The sequence below is a fragment of the Gobius niger genome (genome assembly GCF_951799975.1).
Source record: "Gobius niger genome assembly, chromosome: 11".
Taxonomy (NCBI): domain Eukaryota; kingdom Metazoa; phylum Chordata; class Actinopteri; order Gobiiformes; family Gobiidae; genus Gobius; species Gobius niger.
Genome location: NC_136862.1, coordinates 2,160,083 through 2,182,779, shown reverse-complemented (window position 1 = coordinate 2,182,779; position 22,697 = coordinate 2,160,083). Strand labels below are relative to the sequence as shown.

General features: G+C 42.2%; 1 protein-coding gene across 1 annotated transcript; it reads right to left on the bottom strand.

The window, feature by feature from the left end:
• Positions 1-3,744: 3,744 nt before the first annotated feature.
• On the bottom strand, positions 3,745-22,697 carry lrwd1 (leucine-rich repeats and WD repeat domain containing 1; the record flags this gene model as incomplete). The annotated part of the gene is made up of 15 exons (XM_079566758.1): positions 3,745-4,183; positions 4,301-4,389; positions 5,974-6,123; positions 7,330-7,433; positions 9,666-9,806; positions 11,005-11,077; positions 11,160-11,370; positions 11,491-11,591; positions 13,048-13,159; positions 14,249-14,674; positions 14,779-14,859; positions 15,697-15,843; positions 20,311-20,430; positions 21,552-21,786; positions 22,618-22,697. 15 exons carry the CDS (start codon positions 22,695-22,697, stop codon positions 4,031-4,033), a joined length of 2,223 nt encoding a protein of 740 aa, XP_079422884.1. The 3' UTR covers positions 3,745-4,030.

Below are 22,697 nucleotides of genomic sequence, written 5' to 3'. Positions count from 1 at the left end.
GGGAGCAGGAGGGAGGAGGAGGGAGGGGCGGCAGCATCAGTACTACAGTACACTGTACTACAGTACAGTACACACAGTACACCACAGGACAGGGCTGAGCCAATCCGGGAGGAGGAGGGAGGAGGAGGGAGGGGCGGCAGCATCAGTACTACAGTACACTGTACTACAGTACTACAGTACTACAGTACTACAGTACTAAAGTACACAGTACTCTACAGGACAGGGCTGAGCCAATCCGGGAGGAGGAGGGAGGAGGAGGGAGGGGCGGCAGCATCAGTACTACAGTACTACAGTACACTGTACTACAGTACTACAGTACACCACAGGACAGGAGGGGCGGCAGCATCAGTACTACAGTACTACAGTACACCACAGGACAGGAGGGGCGGCAGCATCAGTACTACAGTACTACAGTACACCACAGGACAGGAGGGGCGGCAGCATCAGTACTACAGTACTACAGTACTACAGTACTACAGTACACCACAGGACAGGAGGGGCGGCAGCATCAGTACTACAGTACTACAGTACACCACAGGACAGGAGGGGCGGCAGCATCAGTACTACAGTACTACAGTACACCACAGGACAGGAGGGGCGGCAGCATCAGTACTACAGTACTACAGTACTACAGTACTACAGTACTACAGTACACCACAGGACAGGAGGGGCGGCAGCATCAGTACTACAGTACTACAGTACTACAGTACTACAGTACACAGTACACACAGTACACAGTACACCACAGGACAGTACACTACAGGACAGGAGGGGCGGCAGCATCAGTACTACAGTACAGTACAGTATAGTACACCACACTAGTTACTTGCGTGTTTATTTTGGGGACTTCGGGAACCCCTGCACCACAGAACAGTACAGGATTATTCTAAATACTAGCTGAGACCCGGCCTTTGGCCGGGCCTCGCTAGTCCCCACATTTGATATTCAGAGATTATGAGTTATTACAAAGAAATGTCCAGTATAGTCCCTATAACCCGTCACTCAGTACAGCTGTAGACCCGCAGTAAGCAGACCAGTGGTTCCCAACCCATTCCTAAAACTATGGCCACTCCAAATGTTTAAAATAATGAATGCTAAAAATAATTTCAAACAAACGGCAATTGGAGTGTTTGCACCCGTACTCCTTTCTTATAAACTACATCGACAATATGTTGCAAAACGCAGGGAATAGAAATCAAGAAACAGTGGAATATTTATGGAGAAATATTAGCGGTTCAGCTCTAACGGTTCGGTTCACGGTGCAGGAGCCGTGGTTTGGAGCAATCTAAAAAATAAGAAGTTGTATTTTATTAGACAGTATTTATATCCTTATAATACAATTGGCAATGATTTCAAAGCCGATTTATAGAATGTAAAGAAGAAATAGAGAAGAAATGGTACAGCAGCAAAGTAAAAAAAAACATAAAAAAAAAAAAAAGCAACAGTGCAGGCCATGCGCTCGTTAAGTGGTTTCACTTTCGCTTTCCGCACACGGAGGCTGAAGCTCTCGGAGCAGCGCGTTTCATTTGAAGCTCGTGTTTCTGCGTGTACTTTTTTTCGGAGACAAAACTTTGGAGACGGAATATGACCAAGATTGGAGCTTACGCATGTGTCTGAGCTTCTGACATGACAGCACTGGATCTGTAATGAACCACAGCCTCGGTCACTGCAGGAGAGACTTAAACAAAGACGCGTAGATGTGTTTTGGAGGATGTAACTGTACCTGTGCGGAGCGTCTGCAGCTGCAGTTTGGGGTGAGTGACGATGACACACATCGCCCTGTTAGGATGCGCGCACGCACACATACACACACACACACGCACGGCAGTCAGATCTCGTGCACTCGCGTTGTTGTGACGGCGGGTTGTCCTCGGCCAGCAGCACCGCGGTCCATATGGACCCGTGACCAATGCCCGCGGCCGATGGGACGGTGACGTGGGGCCGGCCGCGGATTTTTGGGAAATGAACATGGCAAGTCTTATATAGCGCTTTTCCAGACGCTCGTCGGTGTACAATTTGTTGCAGTATTCATTCAGTCCACTGCGCACATCAGCCCCCACCACCAACCACGCACACACTCACTACTGTCGCCAGGTTCCCAAACGGTCTCCCATCCCAGTCCTAACCAGGCCCGTCCCTGCTTAGCTTCAAAGTCGGTATGGGAAATAAAAATGGCGGCGCCCAGGCGGCGGCCATGGAGATAGCGTTTTCTATAATAGATTTCATAAACATTCCTGTCCGGAAGATGAGATACAAAACTAGCGGCTTGCAGTACTTACAGTTACTACATGTACTTGAGTAACTGTTTGAAGAAATTGTACTTATTCATTTTTTCATACAGTACTTTTAAATTCTACCGGAGTAAAAATATTAGTTACTTTTTCCACTGTGAGTAAATATTTAACAGTAGCTGGTGAAACTGTCAGGAGGGTCAACACGGCCATGTGTTATTGTCTGTAAAAAGGTGAGGTGTCTTTATGTCTGTCCTCAGATATAAGATATCATCAGATATCATCAGATATAATCAGATATCATCAGATATAAGATATCATCAGATATCATCAGATATAATCAGGTATAATCAGGTATAATGAGATATAATCAGATATCATCAGAGATCATCAGCTTCTGTTCAAACACACTCATTTAGGAGCTACAGCCCAAAATGTCACTTAAATGTTGATCATTCTGTTCTTGTATTGAGGGACAGTTTGTGAGATTGTAAAATGAGGAGACAGAGACATTTCAAAAGTGATCAATCACACAAAGGGTGAGTTTGTTCTGTTTTTTACTCTGACATTGAAATTATAAATGTTTTGCATAACATGTCTTATTTTTATATGAAAACAGAAAATGACAGAAAACACATTGGTGTCAGTAATATCTACAGTAGAAGTTTCAACAGTTCATTCTTTTACCTGTTCATCAATCCATATGAAATATTAAAAATAATAAAATGAAGCTCATGAACAAATATTAAAGAGAAAATAAAAGGGGCTCGAGTTCATTTAAGTTGATAATTCAAATATAAAGAGTCCTGTTGGTAATGATGGATCTGAGGTGTGGATGAAGCTCCTCTGTTCAGGACGTCTCCTCCCGTTTCCGCACCAGCACCAGGTTCTTGTAATGATGGATCTGAGGCGTGGATGAAGCTCCTCTGTTCAGGACGTCTCCTCCTCCGTGACGAAAAATTGATGAAAAAGTGGCAAAAATGTCACAAGAAATTGACAAAAAAAAGACAAAAATATGATAAAAATTTGACAAAAATGTGATAAAAATCGGACAAAAAAATGGACAAAAAAATGACAAAAAAATTGATAAAAAATTGACAAAAAATTGATAAAAAATTGACAAAAAATGACAAAAAAATGACAAAAAAATGACAACAAATTGATAAAAATTTGACAAAAAATGACAAAAAAATGACAAAAAAATGACAACAAATTGATAAAAATTTGACCAAAAAAATGACAAAAAATTGATAAAAATTTGACAAAAAAATGACAAAAAATTTGATAACAAATGGATAAAAAATTGACAAAAAAATTACAAAAATGTGAAAAAAATGACACAATTTTGATAAAAAATTTTCGATCCAAAAAAAAAAGTGACAAAAAATGACAAAAATAATGACAAAAATGTGATAGAAATTTGACAAATAAATAAATATATATATTTTTTTAGTTAATCCCAGTGGGAGTGACTAAAAGTATGAGCATCTCCTCCCGTTTCCACACCAGCACCAGGTTCTTGTATCGATGGATCTGAGGTGTGGATGAAGCTCCTCTGTTCAGGACGTCTCCTCCCGTTTCCACACCAGCACCAGGTTCTTGAATCGATGGATCTGAGGCGTGGATGAAGCTCCTCTGTTCAGGACGCCTCCTCCCGTTTCCACACCAGCACCAGGTTCTTGTATCGATGGATCTGAGGCGTGGATGAAGCTCCTCTGTTCAGGACGCCTCCTCCCGTTTCCACACCAGCACCAGGTTCTTGTAATGATGGATCTGAGATGTGGATGAAGCTCCTCTGTTCAGGACGCCTCCTCCCGTTTCCACACCAGCACCAGGTTCTTGTCGGTGAGGGCCACCAGGTACCGCAGCTCGGGGTCTGTACTCACGGCGTTGATGGAGGGGCCGTCCAGGGCAGCGGCGCCGTTCCTGAGCGGAGCCGGCCACTCCAGAATCTACGCCGAGAAGGAGAGTTTGAGAGTCATGAGGGTCAGACTGAAGCTCAGACACTTTCATTAAACTCTGTGTTAAAACATGTGGTGAGAATGATCACGGTTAAACAGAACACGGACCTTGGGGGTGTGGCTTCTGTCCTTCAGGTCTCGGATGTGGTAGGTCCACACTCGTCCTTTGTCGTCTCCACACACCACGTAGGAGCGTCCTGCAGAGCAACAGTATTACACACTGAACATTACAGCAGGTTTACTCAGTCCCTACACGGTTTTGTGGCCAATTTTTCCAAAAGTTGTCATGAAAAATAGTGATTTGTGTCTAGGGGTGGGGGATATTAACAAAAATTATGATCTCAAATGATATTTTCTTCAACATCTTGATATTCAGATGATAATTTTTGCAAATAAATGTGTGCCAACTTTCAAAGAAGCTCCAGCTGGTCTTTTCCAACCTATTATTGTGTAGAATTACTAGTACATAAATATATAAGACATTATTGATTTAACTCCCGCCTGAACCGAGAGGATCTTTTTCCTCACGTCATCAGATTTTTTTTCCATCATTTTTTTGTTGGGTATTCAACTCATTTTTGTTACTTTTTTGTCATTTTTTTTATCACATTTTTGTCATTTAAAAAAAAAAATTTATCACATTTTTGTCAGATTTTTTTTTAATTTTTTTTGTCAAATTTGTATAATGTTTTTGTATTATTTTTTTTTTACATTTTTGTCATTTTTTTGTCCATTTTTTAATCATTTTTTTGGTCTCATTTCTGTCACTTTTTCATCAATGTTTTCTCACTTTTTTGTCACATTTCCATCATTGTTTTCCTCTCAGTTGTGCTGCTATTTTCACACATTTTCACATTTTTGTCATTTTTTAGTCAAATTTTTTACTATATTTTTGTATTTTTTTGTAACATTTTGTCACATTTTTTCATCATTTTTTTGTCAAATTTTTTACTATATTTTTGTATTTTTTTTGCCATTTTTTCGTCATTTTTTGGTCATTTTTTGGTCATTTTTTCGTCAATTTTTTGTCCCATTTTTGTCATTTTTTGTCACATTTTTGTATTTTTTTTGGTCAAATTTTGTACCATATTTTTGTAACTTTTTTGTCAATTCCTTGTGACATTTTTGCCACTTTTTAATCAATTTTTCTCACTTTTTTCTCACATTTCCATCATTGTTTTCGTCTCAGTTTTGTTGCTATTTTCACAGCTTTTTTCCAGAAGCTTTTGGATTGGGGTAAAGCCAAACTGGAGAAAATGTGCTCGGTTCAGGTGGGAGTTAAGGGGTTAAACTTCAGGGCAGAGCGGTATGAATAAAACTGTGTATCACATATGAAAAACAAATATCACAAAAACGATGTATTTGGCGATAAAAACCTATAAACCTGACAAAATACTTCAAAATCCTTAGATAATAAAGCAAATTCACTTAAAGCTATTATATTCTATTTATTCACCTAAATCTCTACCTTCATCTGGAAGAACACAGAAGATAAGTTCCTGTAAGTTCACATGAGACGTACGTGAGCTCTGACGAAACAGGTGAGAAGGATATTATTACCACGTTTGTATCATGGTTTTCTTCACTCTGTTGTTAGCTAGCGCCAGGCTAAACGTTAGGAAAGTTAGCTAGCTAGCAAAGCAATGCTACATCTTGTCCTGAGCCCTTTCCTCTGAGCGACTCACGTGACTTCATTCGTATCATTAGATTCTGAAAAGTTCTTGCGGTCTACTCCAGGAAAACAAAGCAGTTTAGAGAAGAAAAGCCCTGGTGCTCCGTACCTGGGCAGGTGCTGAGGGCGAGGTAGGGCACCTGGGTGTCGGCCCACGGCAGCTCCGCCAGGACCACGGCCCGCACGGAGCCGCTCTTCTTACTCAGGGTCTGACTCCAGCTCCACAGGTAGATACGCCCGAGTAGGTGGTTCTTCGAGGCTGACGCAGAAACAAACACAGGTTAAAATCTTAGGTTCATTTATTAATGAACATTTCAAACCCTCTCCCAGCGGCTGGAACATTGACGCCTTTTATTTTGTCGGGACAACAGGAAGTGTTTCGTTGCTGTTAGCGGAGCTTTGACATCAGTGTCACTGCAGGTTTCTGTTTCGTTTTTACCGGACCGGATTATTTGTTGTTATCTTGTGTAAAAGGCGAGTTTAGACGGAGCGTTTGTGTTTGTGATCGATCATGAGACTGACCCGAGAGAAGACGAGACGCTCGCGCTGATGGGAGGAGTTATTTTGAGGCGTGGGACTGACCTGCACACGGAGCAGCTGGACGTGCTTTGAAGACGCGATGGAGACTTTATTAACACCCTGGAGGGTCACACGACATTTACCCTGTTTCCAAATATGGTCACAGGAGGTTTGAAAAGTGGCTAAATCTGTGTCAAAGTTACGCTGGGATCAGCTCCTCCGCAGCGTCGCCCTCGGCCCGGGTTCAGTTTGTTACTTCCTGCACCTGAGTTTTCATTTACACCAGTATGAGACAAACTCATAACATGGGGAATATTTCTACTGCTATAGTTTCTAATAAAAGCCCCGGCCTGTTATAGAGACCGGCTTTAATTTGCCTCCGCCAGCCGCGAACCCGGCCTCTGTCGGAGACCCGGCCCCTGTCGGAGACCCGGCCCCTGTCGGAGACCCGGCCCGACCCGGCCCCTGTCAGAGACCCGGCCTCTGTCAGAGACCCGGCCTCTGTCAGAGACCCGGCCTCTGTCGGAGACCCGGCCCCTGTCGGAGACCCGGCCTCTGTCAGAGACCCGGCCTCTGTGGGAGACCCGGCCTCTGTCAGAGACCCGGCCCCTGTCGGAGACCCGGCCCCTGTCAGAGACCCGGCCCCTGTCGGAGACCCGGCCCCTAATGGAATACAGGCCAGTATTAGAGAATTTACGGTATGTGTGATGTTTCACTCTCATGACTTGTGACTGGTTGATCTACCAACTATCCTAGGAGAAAATATCCTCGCTCCCTGGACCAACAGCGTCAAAACTCGGACCTAAAAGATCACATTTTTTCGGTAACAGCTTTTGATTTGATTTTTCCGACACCAGTAGAACCTGAACTTGTTTTCTGACACCAGGCCGGTTTAACGGTTCCTGTAGAAGAAGCAGAAAGCTCCGTGTGAATGTGAGTCACTTACCCACGATGTCGTCTGAGAGAAAGGCCAGGCCGTCCACCGTGTGATAGTCGTGCTCGGCGTCCTCCTCCTCGTACGCCGGGAACGTGACCTCCGTCTGCCTCCACCTGCAGGAGCAACACCGTCATGAGAACACCACACCACTACCGATGGATCTGAGGCCCTCACTTCTCCAGTTTGAAGGAGGTTCATTTGAGCTCCACAGCGCCATCGAGTGGACGGAAAATATAACACATGCAGGAAAACGTTACCACAGAAATAATGAACACTTTAAACCTCTTAACCCCCGCCTTAACCAAGCACATTTTCTCCTGTTTGGCTTTACCCAAATCCAAGCGCTCCTCGACTGGAGAGCAACAGTGAAATGCCACTTTAGATCACGGTTTACAGTTCCTAAGAGAACATGGCTGGTATTAATGTTTTATTACTTTTACGGAGTTTAGAATGAGCTGCTTTGTGAAATGTAACTTTTTCACCCACTAGAGGGCGCTGTTGCACTTAGTTTAAAAGCCACGCTTAACCTCTTCACTCCCACCTGAACATTTTCTCGAGTTTGGCTTCACCCAAATCTAAAAGCTTCTTAAAAATAAGCGCCAAAATAGAGATGAAAACGAGATGTAAACAAGGATGAAAAAGAAGCAAAAAAGTTACAATAATGCCATAAAACACTTAGAAGAAAGCTAAAAACAACTGGTCTAAAAAGCATAAAAAATGGTTAAAAAAGCAGGAAAAAAAAATTGTTAAAAAAGCAGAAAAAATTGTTAAAAAAGCAGAAAAATTGGTTAAAAAAGCAGAAAAAATGGTTAAAAAAGCAGGGGGAAAAAATGGTTAAAAAAGCAGAAAAAATTGTCCAAAAAACCCCCAGAAAAAATGTTCAAAAAAGCAACTAAACCCCAACAAAAAAGCTGCAAAAATGTGAAATAAACAGAGTAAAAAAAGTGACACTGGAAACGACGCAGTCTAGCTTACAAATAAGGCAGAGAGGCCTATAGACTGTGAACTCTCTAGAAGCTTTCGGATTTGGGGAAAGCTGAACATGGAGAAAATGTGCTCGGTTAAGGTGGGAGTTAAGAGGTTAATGCACAGCTTTTCCAAAGGTTCAAATTTAATGGTAAAGTAAAAAGATATTTATATTTATAGGACTAAGTTAAAAGGGTTTATAAATATTCATGGATAATACATAATAGCACTCAAAGTAGATGTTGTCATATGGTTTAAATGTTAATATTCCGAGGTCATTAATTTAATGACAATAAATAAGGTAAAAAAAAAGATGAAGAAGATAAAACATTATGTTACGAGTTGATGAATGTGCAGTATTTTTCTGTTTGCAGCTCTTACTGTGTTACTATGCAAGACTTTCAATAAAAGTTGTGAATTATCAGTTGGAGAGACCAGCTCTTCCAGCACGGCTGTGAGAGTAACATCTGTGGTCTCACCTGGTCCTGGTCTGCGTCTGAAACCATCAAACTAAAGCCACTAAGCACTAACACCAGCAACTGATCCTTAACCTTTCATGGGGTCGACTGTTAGATCTCTGCAGTTAGTGAACTAGACTAGACTACATTGGCGGCGCAGTGGCTTATGGGACGGCACATAGCTCCTAATCACCGGTTAGTTAGCACCAGAGGTCCCTATGCTAAAGTGGCTATGATAGTTAGCACCAGAGGTCCCTATGCTAAAGTGGCTATGATAGTTAGCACCAGAGGTCCCTATGCTAAAGTGGCTATGATAGTTAGCATCAGAGGTCCCTATGCTAAAGTGGCTATGATAGTTAGCACCAGAGGTCCCTATGCTAAAGTGGCTATGATAGTTAGCACCAGAGGTCCCTATGCTAAAGTGGCTATGATAGTTAGCACCAGAGGTCCCTATGCTAAAGTGGCTATGATAGTTAGCACCAGAGGTCCCTATGCTAAAGTGGCTATGATAGTTAGCACCAGAGGTCCCTATGCTAAAGTGGCTATGATAGTTAGCACCAGAGGTCCCTATGCTAAAGTGGCTATGATAGTTAGCACCAGAGGTCCTTATGCTAAAGTGGCTATGATAGTTAGCACCAGAGGTCCCTATGCTAAAGTGGCCATGATAGTTAGCACCAGAGGTCCCTATGCTAAAGTGGCTATGATAGTTAGCACCAGAGGTCCCTATGCTAAAGTGGCCATGATAGTTAGCACCAGAGGTCCCTATGCTAAAGTGGCTATGATAGTTAGCACCAGAGGTCCCTATGCCAGAGGCTTCGTATCATGGCGGACCTGGTTGTGGGCGTGTCAGGGAGCAGGTTGTGGGTGTGGTCTCACCTGGTTGTGGGCGTGTCAGGGAGCGGGTTGTGGGTGTGGTCTCACCTGGTTGTGGGCGTGGCAGGGACCGGGTTGCTGAAACAGTGCAGTCCGTCGTCACATCCCGCCAGCAGGTGGGACAGCGGGGCCTTGGGGGGGACGCAGAGGTGCAGGAGGGTGGAGCTGCTCTCCAGCGACATCAGCTGACTGATCCAACAACAGCAAGAGTTAAACTTACAACAACTCAAGTAAGAAACATAATAAATGATTAACCTCTTACCACCCGCCTGAACCAAATGCATTCTGTCCTCTTTGGCCATTATATCGGCCTGTGTAACACCTCATTTGAAAGCTAAGACCCACAAAACTGATCTTTTTCCTTGTGTTGTTGCTGTGTTGTGTCACCTTTTGTATGTTTTTTTGTTTTCAATTTTGGTCACATTTTTGTTGATTTTTTGTAATTTTTTTTGTTGAATTTTTGTTGAATTTTTGTCACATTTTTGTTGATTTTTGTAATTTTTTTGTTGAATTTTTGTCACATTTTTGTTGATTTTTGTCACATTTTTGTTGAATTTTTGTTATTTTTTGTTGAGTTTTTGTCACATTTTTGTTGAATTTTTGTCGCATTTTTGTTGATTTTTTTGTCACATTTTGGTTGAGTTTTTGTCACATTTTTGTTGATTTTTTTGTCACATTTTGGTTGAATTTTTGTAATTTTTTGGTTGAGTTTTTGTCACATTTTTCTTGATTTTTTGTAATTTTTTTGTTGAATTTTTGTTGCATTTTTGTTGCATTTTTGTTGAATTTTTGTTGAATTTTTGTTATTTTTTGGTTGAGTTTTTGTCACATTTTTGTTGAATTTTTGTTATTTTTTGGTTGAGTTTTTGTCAAATTTTGGTTGAGTTTTTGTCACATTTTTGTTGAATTTTTGTTATTTTTTGGTTGAGTTCATGTCACATTTTTGTTGATTTTTGTAATTTTTTTGTTGAATTTTTGTCGCATTTTTGTCGATTTTTTTTGTCACATTTTGGTTGAATTTTTGTCACATTTTTGTTGAATTTTTGGTTGAATTTTTGTCACATTTTTGTTGATTTTTTTAATTTTTTTGTTGAATTTTTGTCGCATTTTTGTCGATTTTTTTGTTACATTTTTGTTGAATTTTTGTCACATTTTTGTTGAATTTTTGTAATTTTTTGGTTGAGTTCATGTCACATTTTTGTTGATTTTTGTAATTTTTTTGTTGAATTTTTGTCGCATTGTTGTTGTGTTTACATCCTTGTTTTCTTCTCATTTTTTGTGGCTGTTTTGGTGCTTTTTTGCTTTTTGATTAGGGTAAAGCCAAACTGGAGAAAATGGGATCCGTTCAGGTGGGAGTTAAGAGGTTAAATAAGACAAATGTATTTACACGACTTTGTAGTTGTACTGATTGTCCAGTCCTCCGATGTCCCACAGCACGATCTTGTTGTCGTAGGAACCGGCTGCACAAAGACAAAACTGAGTAAATAAATAAATAACTAAATAAATAAAAGTAACCTGGACCCCAGTGTGAAGCTGCCGTACTGTAGAGGAAGTTTCCCTTGTTGGGGTTGAAGCGCAGCACGGACAGGGCTTTACGACTCGCCCTGAACTCGCCGTACGCGATGTTGTTCCGCGGGTGGATCAGTTTGACCACGCCCCTTTTCCCTCCCGCCGCCAGGACGCTGCACGGCTGAGCGGGCGTGGCTTTACCGCAGCACATCAGCACCGAGGTCCAGGCCAGAGCGAAGAACTCCTGCAAGCAGTCACAGAGAACCAGAAAAGCTGAGTCATGAAGACAAGGTTCGAAGTTCAATAGAAAATATTTTGACTATAATTATGATGAGTGTGGCGTAATAAGTGGGCTCGTACAGACCTCTCCTGGGACTTTGTACTTCTTCATGACGACTCCGACCTCACAGTCGATCAGACACAGAGAGCCTCCTCCACATGTGGCCACGAGGCGACTGGAGCCGTCTGCAGAACCACCAGGAACACGTTACAGGGTTAAAGGCGCTCAGGGTCTCACTTTGTCTCACTTACAATAAATATATTGGCTAAAGATTTTTTTTTTTTTTTACTTTTTTATGGAAACATACCATTTAAGGCGAGACACTGCAGGTGAATGGGGGAAAAAAATAAATGTAGAGATATCAATTTGAAACTTTTGCTGAACATTACAGATATAAATATGAGAATTTTTTTTATTGCATTTTGTCATTTTTTTGTCATTTTGTGGTCAAATTTTTATCACATTTTTGTCATTTTTTTAATCACATTTTTGTCACATTTTGATAATTCTTTTGTCTTTTTTTTGTACCCATTTTGGGATATTTTTTGTCACATTTTTGTAATTTTTTTGTCATATTTTTGTCGTTTTTTTAATCACATTTTTGTCATTTTTGTCACATTTTTGTCATTTTTTGGTCATTTTTGGTCAATTTCTTTTTGACATTTTTGCCACTTTTTCATCATTTTTGTCACATTTTGGTCATTTTTTTGTCGTTTTTTTAAACCCATTTTTGGATATTTTTTGTCACATTTTTGTCGTTTTTTTAATCACATTTTTGTCATTTTTTGTCAATTTCTTTTTGACATTTTTGTGACATTTTTGCCACTTTTTCATCATTTTTTGTCACATTTTTGTCATTTTTTTTGGTCATTTTTGCCACTTTTTCATCAATTTTTTGTCACTTTTTTGTCACATTTTTGTCACATTTCCATCATTGTCATTTTATGTTTTCACATAAAAATAAGGCATTTTCAGCATTAAAATGACCAAAATTGCCTATATTTTGGGCAACGAAATCAAAATAATGGATTGAGCCAGATTAAAATTTATGGTTTTATTTTATTGACATATTAGTGACTCAGATTTTTTCAGAGGGATTTTGGATTTTTTGTTTAGTTTTTCAATAAACTAATCATCAGTGAAAAAATCTGTAAAAACTCAAACTCCGCCTGTTTTTTTGGCTTCAAAGCTGAATAAATCAGGCTAGGAATTAGATATTAAAAAATCCCTCAGAAAAAACCTTCAAAATATTATCAAGTCCAAGACTGGAAAGTTTGGAGTCTGTTGGAGCTAAGCTATAAGGGCTCGTAGGAGGAAAAACACCATATTTGGGTGAAAGCGTCATCACGGGGCCCCTTAGCAGGACACGTGGATGTAAAATCTGTCAATATTTATGAATGAAAACCCGCGGGAAAGACGGTCTTTCTACTTCCGGGTCGCCCCCACCTCGCAGACAAAACATCATAAAATATACATCATCATTTTTATATCTGACATGAAAACTAAGATGTAAAGGGAGGAAAACAGATACAAATCTCCACTTCCACCACTGCGTGAAAAATCAATACTTTCACCTAAAGTGTCTCGCCTTAATTTGAACGGAAGTTGCAAAATTGTTATGAAAACTCTCTCGGTGGTTACCGTTGGATTGAGGCTGGAAGGCGCAGGCCCACAGCTGCGTGCTGAGGTCAGCGGGACTGTCCTGTTTACTGTGACACTGCAGCACGTGGTGGGTCTTCAGGCACACGGGCTTCTGCAGCAGAGAACAGGGGGAACATCAGTAAACGCCAAAATATCTTTACAGCCGAGAACCGTAACTGTGGGATTCAGGGGGATGGAATAAACATCAGCCCAATACTTTCTTTAACCTCTTAACTCCCGCCTGAACCGAGAGGATCGTTTTCCTCACGGCATCAGATTGTTTTTCCATCGTTTTTTTGTTGGGTATTCAACAAATTTTTGTAATTTGTTTGTCCTTTTTTGGTAATTTTTTCGTCAATTTTTTATCAAATTTTTCACATTTTTTGTCACATTTTTATCATATTTTTGTCATTTTTTGATCAAATTTTTCACATTTTTTGTCACATTTTTGGCATTTTTTTATGTCACATTTTTGTCATTTTTTGTCACATTTTTGTCATTTTTTCATCCATTTTTTATCAATTTTTTGTCAAATTTTTATCAATTTTTTGTCAAATTTTTATCAAATTTTTGTCATTTTTTGTCATTTTTTGTCAAATTTTTATCACATTTTTGTCATTTTTTTGGTCACATTTTTTCATTTTTTGTCAATTTTTTATCACATTTTTGTCATTTTTTTTGTCACATTTTTGTCAATTTTTTATCAAATTTTTATCAATTTTTGTCACATTTTTGTCATTTTTTCATCATTTTTTAATCATTTTTTTGGTCACATTTTTTGTCAATTTTTTATCCATTTTTTTGTCACATTTTTGTCATTTTTTGTCAAATGTTTATCACATTTTTGTAATTTTTTAAATAAATTTTTTGTCATTTTTTCATCATTTTTTCCAATTTTTTTGTCATTTTTTTGGTCACATTTTTTCATTTTTTGTCAATTTTTTATCACATTTTTGTCATTTTTTTGTCACTTTCTTTTTGGCATTTTTGTGACATTTTTGCCACTTTTTCATCAATTTTTCGTCACTTTTTCGTCAATGTTTTCTCACCTTTTTGTCACATTTCCATCATTGTTTTCATCTCAGTTTTGTTGCTATTTCCTCGCCTTTTTTCCAGAAGCTTTTGGATTGGGGTAAAGCCAAACTGGAGAAAATGTGCTCGGTTCAGGCGGGAGTTAAGGGGTTAAAAGTCGTTGTCGTACCTGATTAAAAACCATCTTTGCAGCCGTCGGCAGGACTTTAGCCGGACTCTTACTGGGCTTGAGGCTCACGGGCTCCGGTTTGCTCTGCCTGACTGTGCGCACACTTGGATCCCTGGAGGGTTTGGAGGTCTGGAGGCTCTTCTGAGGGGTGCTGGTCTGGAGGGTCTTCTGAGGGGTGCTGGTCTGGAGGTTCTTCTGAGGGGTGCTGGTCTGGAGGGTCTTCTGAGGGGTGCTGGTCTGGAGGTTCTTCTGAGGGGTGCTGGTCTGGAGGTTCTTCTGGGGTGTGAGTTTCAGGCCGGTCTTGCGTGGACTCTGTCGTGCAGGGGAGGCCGGTATGAGAGCTCTCTTCACAGGAGTCTGTTTTGTGTCTGCGGGTGAGGCGGCCCTTTTTCTCTTCTGTGGCGTGGCGTTCTGTGGCGTGGCGTTCTGCGGTGACGACACAGACTTGAAACATCAGTCGTTTTTATGGCACATGTTCTTCTCAACTGCAACTTTTGGAGCTGTGATATTCAGCGTTAAACAAATCGTACCTGTGGATCCTCTGACGACTTCTTCTTCTGATCTTTGGGTTGTGTCTGAAGCTTGAAGAACTCCGTTGCGATGATGCCGACCTAAACACGAGGGGACAGAGGTGAGGACGGGAGGGGCAGGTTCTCCACAGGGGACAAGGCAGGGGTGTCCACTGTCTCCATTCTTTTTACCGGTTTTATTTTATGAAGCGTTTTTTTGCTTCATGTTTTCATTTAACAATAAGGCACCTCTTAACTCTCACCTGAACCGAGGATCTTTTTCCTCACGTCATCAGATTTTTTTTCCATCATTTTTTTGTTGGGGATTCAACTCATTTTTGTAACTTTTTTGTCATTTTTTTGTCACATTTTTGTCATTTTTTGTAAAAAAATTTGTCATTTTTTTGTCAAATTTTGTCAAATTTTTGTCATTTTTTTGTCATTTTTTTTCACATTTTTGTAATTTTTTCGTCGATTTTTTTCAGATTTTTTATCAATTTTTAGTAATTTTTTGGTCATATTTTTGTCAATTTTTTGTCATTTTTTCATCAAATTTTTGGCACTTTTTTGTCACATTTCCATCATTGTTTTCGTCTCAGTTTTGTCACTATTTTCACCGCTTTTTTCCAGAAGCTTTTGGACTGGGGTAAAGCCAAACTGGAGAAAATGTGCTCGGTTCAGGTGGGAGTTAAGAGGTTAATGCATAGAAGTGGCCAAAATCTTGGTTATTTTCAAACATACGGTTTTATTTTGTGAAAAAGCCCGGGAAAGAGTTGGAGTAACGTCCTGAATAAATAAACCTGGGTGAGCGTGTTGTTTTCACCTGCAGCCTCCAGCCTGAACAGTATCAATAAAGTTCCATCTTCTCTCCTCAGGATCCACAGATCTAAATAACTGACCCCAGTGTCGCTCACAGCAGCAGAAGGATGAAGGTCTTACCCTCCACTTGGTGAAGTCACTGACGGAGCTGGGCCCGAACTTGACCTGCTGCTTGGCCGTGTTCACGAAGTCCTTCTCCAGGGCGGCCATCTTGTCTTTGCTGAGGGGCTGAGTCGGCCTGAAGCTTCTCTCCCACAAGGAGATGATCTGGGATTTAGACAGTAGTTAGCACAGACAGTAGTTAGAGCAGACAGTAGTTAGAGCAGACAGTAGTTAGCACAGACAGTAGTTAGAGCAGACAGTAGTTAGCACAGACAGTAGTTAGCGCAGACAGTAGTTAGCTCAGACAGTAGTTAGAGCAGACAGTAGTTAGCACAGACAGTAGTTAGCACAGACAGTAGTTAGCACAGACAGTAGTTAGCACAGACAGTAGTTAGAGCAGACAGTAGTTAGAGCAGACAGTAGTTAGAGCAGACAGTAGTTAGCGCAGACAGTAGTTAGCACAGACAGTAGTTAGAGCAGACAGTAGTTAGCGCAGACAGTAGTTAGCACAGACAGTAGTTAGCGCAGACAGTAGTTAGCACAGACAGTAGTTAGCGCAGACAGTAGTTAGCGCAGACACGTTAGCACAGACAGTAGATAGCACAGACAGTAGTTAGCGCAGACAGTAGTTAGCGCAGACACGTTAGCACAGACAGTAGATAGCACAGACAGTAGTTAGCACAGACAGTAGTTAGCGCAGACAGTAGTTAGCGCAGACAGTAGTTAGCGCAGACAGTAGTTAGCGCAGACAGTAGTTAGCACAGACAGTAGTTAGCACAGACAGTAGTTAGCACAGACAGTAGTTAGCACAGACAGCAGTTAGCACAGACAGTAGTTAGCACAGACAGTAGTTAGCACAGACAGTAGTTAGCACAGACAGTAGTTAGCGCAGACAGTAGTTAGCACAGACAGTAGTTAGCGCAGACAGTAGTTAGCACAGACAGTAGTTAGCACAGACAGTAGTTAGCACAGACAGTAGTTAGCGCAGACAGTAGTTAGCGCAGACAGTAGTTAGCACAGACACGTTAGCACAGACAGTAGTTAGCACAGACAGTAGTTAGCACAGACAGTAGTTAGCGCAGACAGCAGTTAGCGCAGACAGTAGTTAGAGCAGACAGTAGTTAGCGCAGACAGTAGTTAGAGCAGACAGTAGTTAGAGCAGACACGTTAGCACAGACAGTAGTTAGCGCAGACAGTAGTTAGCACAGACAGTAGTTAGCGCAGACAGTAGTTAGAGCAGACAGTAGTTAGAGCAGACAGTAGTTAGAGCAGACAGTAGTTAGAGCAGACAGTAGTTAGAGCAGACAGTAGTTAGCACAGACAGTAGTTAGCACAGAGAGTAGTTAGCGCAGACAGTAGTTAGCACAGACAGTAGTTAGCGCAGACAGTAGCTAGCGCAGACAGTAGTTAGCACAGACAGTAGCTAGCGCAGACAGTAGTTAGAGCAGACAGCAGTTAGAGCAGACAGTAGTTAGAACAGACAGTAGTTAGCACAGACAGTAGCTAGCGCAGACAGTAGTTAGCGCAGACAGTAGTTAGAGCAGACAGTAGTTAGCGCAGACAGTAGTTAGAGCAGACAGTAGTTAGCGCAGACAGTAGTTAGAGCAGACAGTAGTTAGAGCAGACAGTAGTTAGAGCAGACAGTAGTTAGAGCAGACAGTAGTTAGAGCAGACAGTAGTTAGCACAGACAGTAGTTAGCACAGACAGTAGTTAGAGCAGACAGTAGTTAGCGCAGACAGTAGTTAGAGCAGACAGTAGTTAGCACAGACAGTAGTTAGCGCAGACAGTAGTTAGAGCAGACAGTAGTTAGTGCAGACAGTAGTTAGAGCAGACAGTAGTTAGCACAGACAGTAGTTAGCACAGACAGTAGTTAGCGCAGACAGTAGTTAGCACAGACAGTAGTTAGCGCAGACAGTAGCTAGCGCAGACAGTAGTTAGCACAGACAGTAGCTAGCGCAGACAGTAGTTAGAGCAGACAGCAGTTAGAGCAGACAGTAGTTAGAACAGACAGTAGTTAGCACAGACAGTAGTTAGCGCAGACAGTAGTTAGCACAGACAGTAGTTAGCGCAGACAGTAGCTAGCGCAGACAGTAGTTAGCACAGACAGTAGCTAGCGCAGACAGTAGTTAGAGCAGACAGCAGTTAGAGCAGACAGTAGTTAGCACAGACAGTAGTTAGCACAGACAGTAGCTAGCGCAGACAGTAGTTAGCGCAGACAGTAGTTAGAGCAGACAGTAGTTAGCGCAGACAGCAGCTAGCGCAGACAGTAGTTAGCGCAGACAGTAGTTAGAGCAGACAGCAGTTAGAGCAGACAGTAGTTAGCACAGACAGTAGTTAGCACAGACAGTAGTTAGCACAGACAGTAGCTAGCGCAGACAGTAGTTAGCGCAGACAGTAGTTAGAGCAGACAGCAGTTAGAGCAGACAGTAGTTAGCACAGACAGTAGTTAGCACAGACAGTAGTTAGAGCAGACAGTAGTTAGCACAGACAGTAGTTAGAGCAGACAGTAGTTAGCACAGACAGTAGTTAGCGCAGACAGTAGTTAGCACAGACACGTTAGCGCAGACAGTAGTTAGAGCAGACAGTAGTTAGCACAGACAGTAGTTAGCGCAGACAGTAGTTAGAGCAGACAGTAGTTAGCGCAGACAGTAGTTAGCACAGACACGTTAGCGCAGACAGTAGTTAGAGCAGACAGTAGTTAGCGCAGACAGTAGTTAGCGCTGACAGTAGCTAGCACAGACAGTAGCTAGCACAGACAGTAGTTAGAGCAGACAGTAGTTAGCACAGACAGTAGTTAGCGCAGACAGTAGTTAGCGCAGACAGTAGTTAGCGCAGACAGTAGTTAGAGCAGACAGTAGTTAGCGCAGACAGTAGTTAGCGCTGACAGTAGCTAGCACAGACAGTAGCTAGCACAGACAGTAGTTAGAGCAGACAGTAGTTAGCACAGACAGTAGTTAGAGCAGACAGTAGTTAGAGCAGACAGTAGTTAGCACAGACAGTAGCTAGCACAGACAGTAGTTAGCGCAGACAGTAGTTAGAGCAGACAGTAGTTAGCGCAGACAGTAGTTAGCACAGACAGTAGTTAGCGCAGACAGTAGTTAGAGCAGACAGTAGTTAGCGCAGACAGTAGTTAGCGCTGACAGTAGCTAGCACAGACAGTAGCTAGCACAGACAGTAGTTAGCGCAGACAGTAGTTAGCGTAGACAGTAGTTAGCGTAGACAGTAGTTAGCGCAGACAGCACTTAGAGCAGACAGTAGTTAGCACAGACAGTAGTTAGCGCAGACAGTAGTTAGCGCAGACAGCAGTTAGCACAGACAGTAGTTAGCACAGACAGCAGTTAGCACAGACAGTAGTTAGCACAGACAGTAGTTAGCACAGACAGTAGTTAGCACAGACAGTAGTTAGCGCAGACAGTAGTTAGCGCAGACAGTAGTTAGCGCAGACAGTAGTTAGCGCAGACAGTAGTTAGCGCAGACAGTAGTTAGAGCAGACAGTAGTTAGCACAGACAGTAGCTAGCGCAGACAGTAGTTAGCGCAGACAGTAGCTAGCGCAGACAGTAGTTAGCGCAGACAGCAGTTAGCACAAACAGTAGTTAGCGCAGACAGCAGTTAGCACAGACAGCAGTTAGCACAAACAGTAGTTAGCGCAGACAGCAGTTAGCACAGACAGTAGTTAGCACAGACAGCAGTTAGCACAGACAGTAGTTAGCACAGACAGTAGTTAGCTCAGACAGTAGTTAGCACAGACAGTAGTTAGCGCAGACAGTAGTTAGCGCAGACAGTAGTTAGGGCAGACAGTAGTTAGCACAGACAGTAGTTAGCACAGACAGTAGTTAGCACAGACAGTAGTTAGCACAGACAGTAGTTAGCACAGACAGTAGTTAGAGCAGACAGTAGTTAGCACAGACAGCAGTTAGCACAGACAGTAGTTAGCACAGACAGTAGTTAGCACAGACAGTAGTTAGCACAGACAGTAGTTAGCGCAGACAGTAGTTAGCGCAGACAGTAGTTAGGGCAGACAGTAGTTAGCACAGACAGTAGTTAGCACAGACAGTAGTTAGCACAGACAGTAGTTAGAGCAGACAGTAGTTAGCACAGACAGCAGTTAGCACAGACAGTAGTTAGCACAGACAGTAGTTAGCACAGACAGTAGTTAGCACAGACAGTAGTTAGCGCAGACAGTAGTTAGCGCAGACAGTAGTTAGGGCAGACAGTAGTTAGCACAGACAGTAGTTAGCACAGACAGTAGTTAGCACAGACAGTAGTTAGCACAGACAGTAGTTAGAGCAGACAGTAGTTAGCACAGACAGTAGTTAGCGCAGACAGTAGTTAGAGCAGACAGTAGTTAGGGCAGACAGTAGTTAGCACAGACAGTAGTTAGCACAGACAGTAGTTAGCACAGACAGTAGTTAGCACAGACAGTAGTTAGCACAGACAGTAGTTAGCACAGACAGTAGTTAGCACAGACAGTTGTTAGCGCAGACAGTAGTTAGCGCAGACAGTAGTTAGCACAGACAGTAGTTAGCACAGACAGTAGTTAGCGCAGACTGTAGATAGCACAGACAGTAGTTAGCACAGACAGTAGCTAGCGCAGACAGTAGCTAGCGCAGACAGTAGCGCTGAGGCTCACCCGGGAGCGCAGGTTGTCGGTGTACACGTAGCGCAGGTGATTGGCCGTCGCCGTGACGTCTTTCCCGTTGTGCATCCGGAGCAGAGGCAGCAGCACCATCATCTTATAGTTATCGCTCACCTGAAAAACATGAATAAAATGATGTAACAACATTGCGTAGGTCAGAGGGCGCGTGACATTTATGATCCTGACGGTCCTGTCAGAGTCATTTGAATGAAACGGCTAAAAACATTCATGCATGACGAGGCCACACCCACGGGTTTTACGGCACAAAAGAACATTTCTCTAACCAGGAAGTGAGGAAGATTAAAGAATCTGTCCCACATTAACCTTATAGTCAATTCAAGGTCACACGGACGAAATAAAAAAAGATGGGAAATAGAAATAGGCTAATAAAAGGTGATCTTTATTAAATAAGCTCGACAGCTTAATAGCCTGTATTAAAAAAGGTCAAAAATTAGACCACATCACGTCATCAGATTTTTCCCCCATCACTTTATTTTGATATTTAAGTCATTTTTTTTCTTTTTTGTAATGTTTTTTCTTCATTTTTTTCACTTTTTGTCACATTTTTGTAATTTTTTGTCTTTTTTGTCACATTTTTATCACATTTTTTGTAATTTTTCCATCAATTTTTTGTCACAATTTTATCACATTTTTCGTCATTTTTGTGCAATTTTTGACATTTTTTGTCTTTTTTTCCCGTCAATTTTTCATCCCTTTTTTATCACTTTTTTGTTATTTTCATCACATTTTTTGTGCAATTTTTGACATTTTTTCCGTCATTTTTTGTCTTTTTTCCCCGTCAATTTTCCATCCATTTTTTTGTCCTTTTTTGGTAAATTTTTTGTCATTTTTTTGGGTCATTTTATCGTCGCTTTTTTTCACATTTCCATCATTGTTTTTGGCTCAGCTTTTTTCCAGAAGCTTTTGGATTGGGGTAAAGCCAAACTGTAGAAAATGTGCTCAGTTCAGGTGGGAGTTAAGGGGTTAAAACAAAAAACAAAACATAAATACAAAAAACACCATAAGCGTCTCCGTGGCCCGAGTTTGAAGAAATGTATCGACCTCCGTCAGATGAAGAATGAACTCATTTTATGATATTTTCTTGCGATACGGATTTTGCGTCATGTTTGTGGTGATATATTTATTCTGCAGCCCTATTTATTCAAAATGGCGGCCGCAAATGCAATACTCTAGCTGACTCTCCCGCCCTCCCCGCGGTAAAGCGGCGTCCTCACGGTGACGTAGAGGTTGTCCTCCATGCACAGCTCCTCCACGCCGCTCAGACGCTCCACACTCGTCACGTCCTCCATCTGGTTGTCGCTCAGGTCGAGGTGTTTGAGGGCGGGCAGCGACACGGCGCGAGGAAACTCCTTCAGCCTGTTCCCCGACAGGTCCAGGCGCTCCAGGGACGCCAGGCGGGACATGAGGGACACGGGCAGGTCCTCACAGCTCAGAGAGAGCTTCGACAGGCTGAGGAGGACGAGAGGAGACAGGGTTATACAGACGCCATGAGGGACACGGCAGGTCCTCACAGCTCAGAGAGAGCTTCGACAGACTGAGGAGGACGAGAGGAGACAGGGTTATACAGACGCCATGAGGGACACGAGGGACACGGCAGGTCCTCACAGCTCAGAGAGAGCTTCGACAGGCTGAGGAGGACGAGAGGAGACAGGGTTATACAGACGCCATGAGGGACATGAGGGACACGGGCAGGTCCTCACAGCTCAGAGAGAGCTTCAACAGACTGAGGAGGACGAGAGGAGACAGGGTTATACAGACGCCATGAGGGACATGAGGGACATGAGGGACACGGCAGGTCCTCACAGCTCAGAGAGAGCTTCGACAGGCTGAGGAGGACGAGAGGAGACAGGGTTATACAGACGCCATGAGGGACATGAGGGACATGAGGGACACGGCAGGTCCTCACAGCTCAGAGAGAGCTTCGACAGGCTGAGGAGGACGAGAGGAGACAGGGTTATACAGACGCCATGAGGGACATGAGGGACATGAGGGACACGGCAGGTCCTCACAGCTCAGAGAGAGCTTCGACAGACTGAGGAGGACGAGAGGAGACAGGGTTATACAGACGCCAGGATAAAGAACTGAAGCACTTCTCTGCTATTTACTTTAACTCTCCGCCCTTTGACCTCATTTTCACCTTGTTTTTTTGTTCAAATCTCAATAATCAGGCAGGAGTTAGATAAGGAAGAAAACGTTCCAGATGTGGTTGAGTCTGAGCCTGTAAAGTGGAGGAGCCTAAAGCTTTATATGTTTTGTTATTACTGAATGAAAAGAACTGACTTTAAAGAGTGAATGTCCTCCAGTCTGCTGGTTTTGGGAGAGCCTTTCTCCAGGAGAAGCTTCTCTGTGATCTTCGTCAT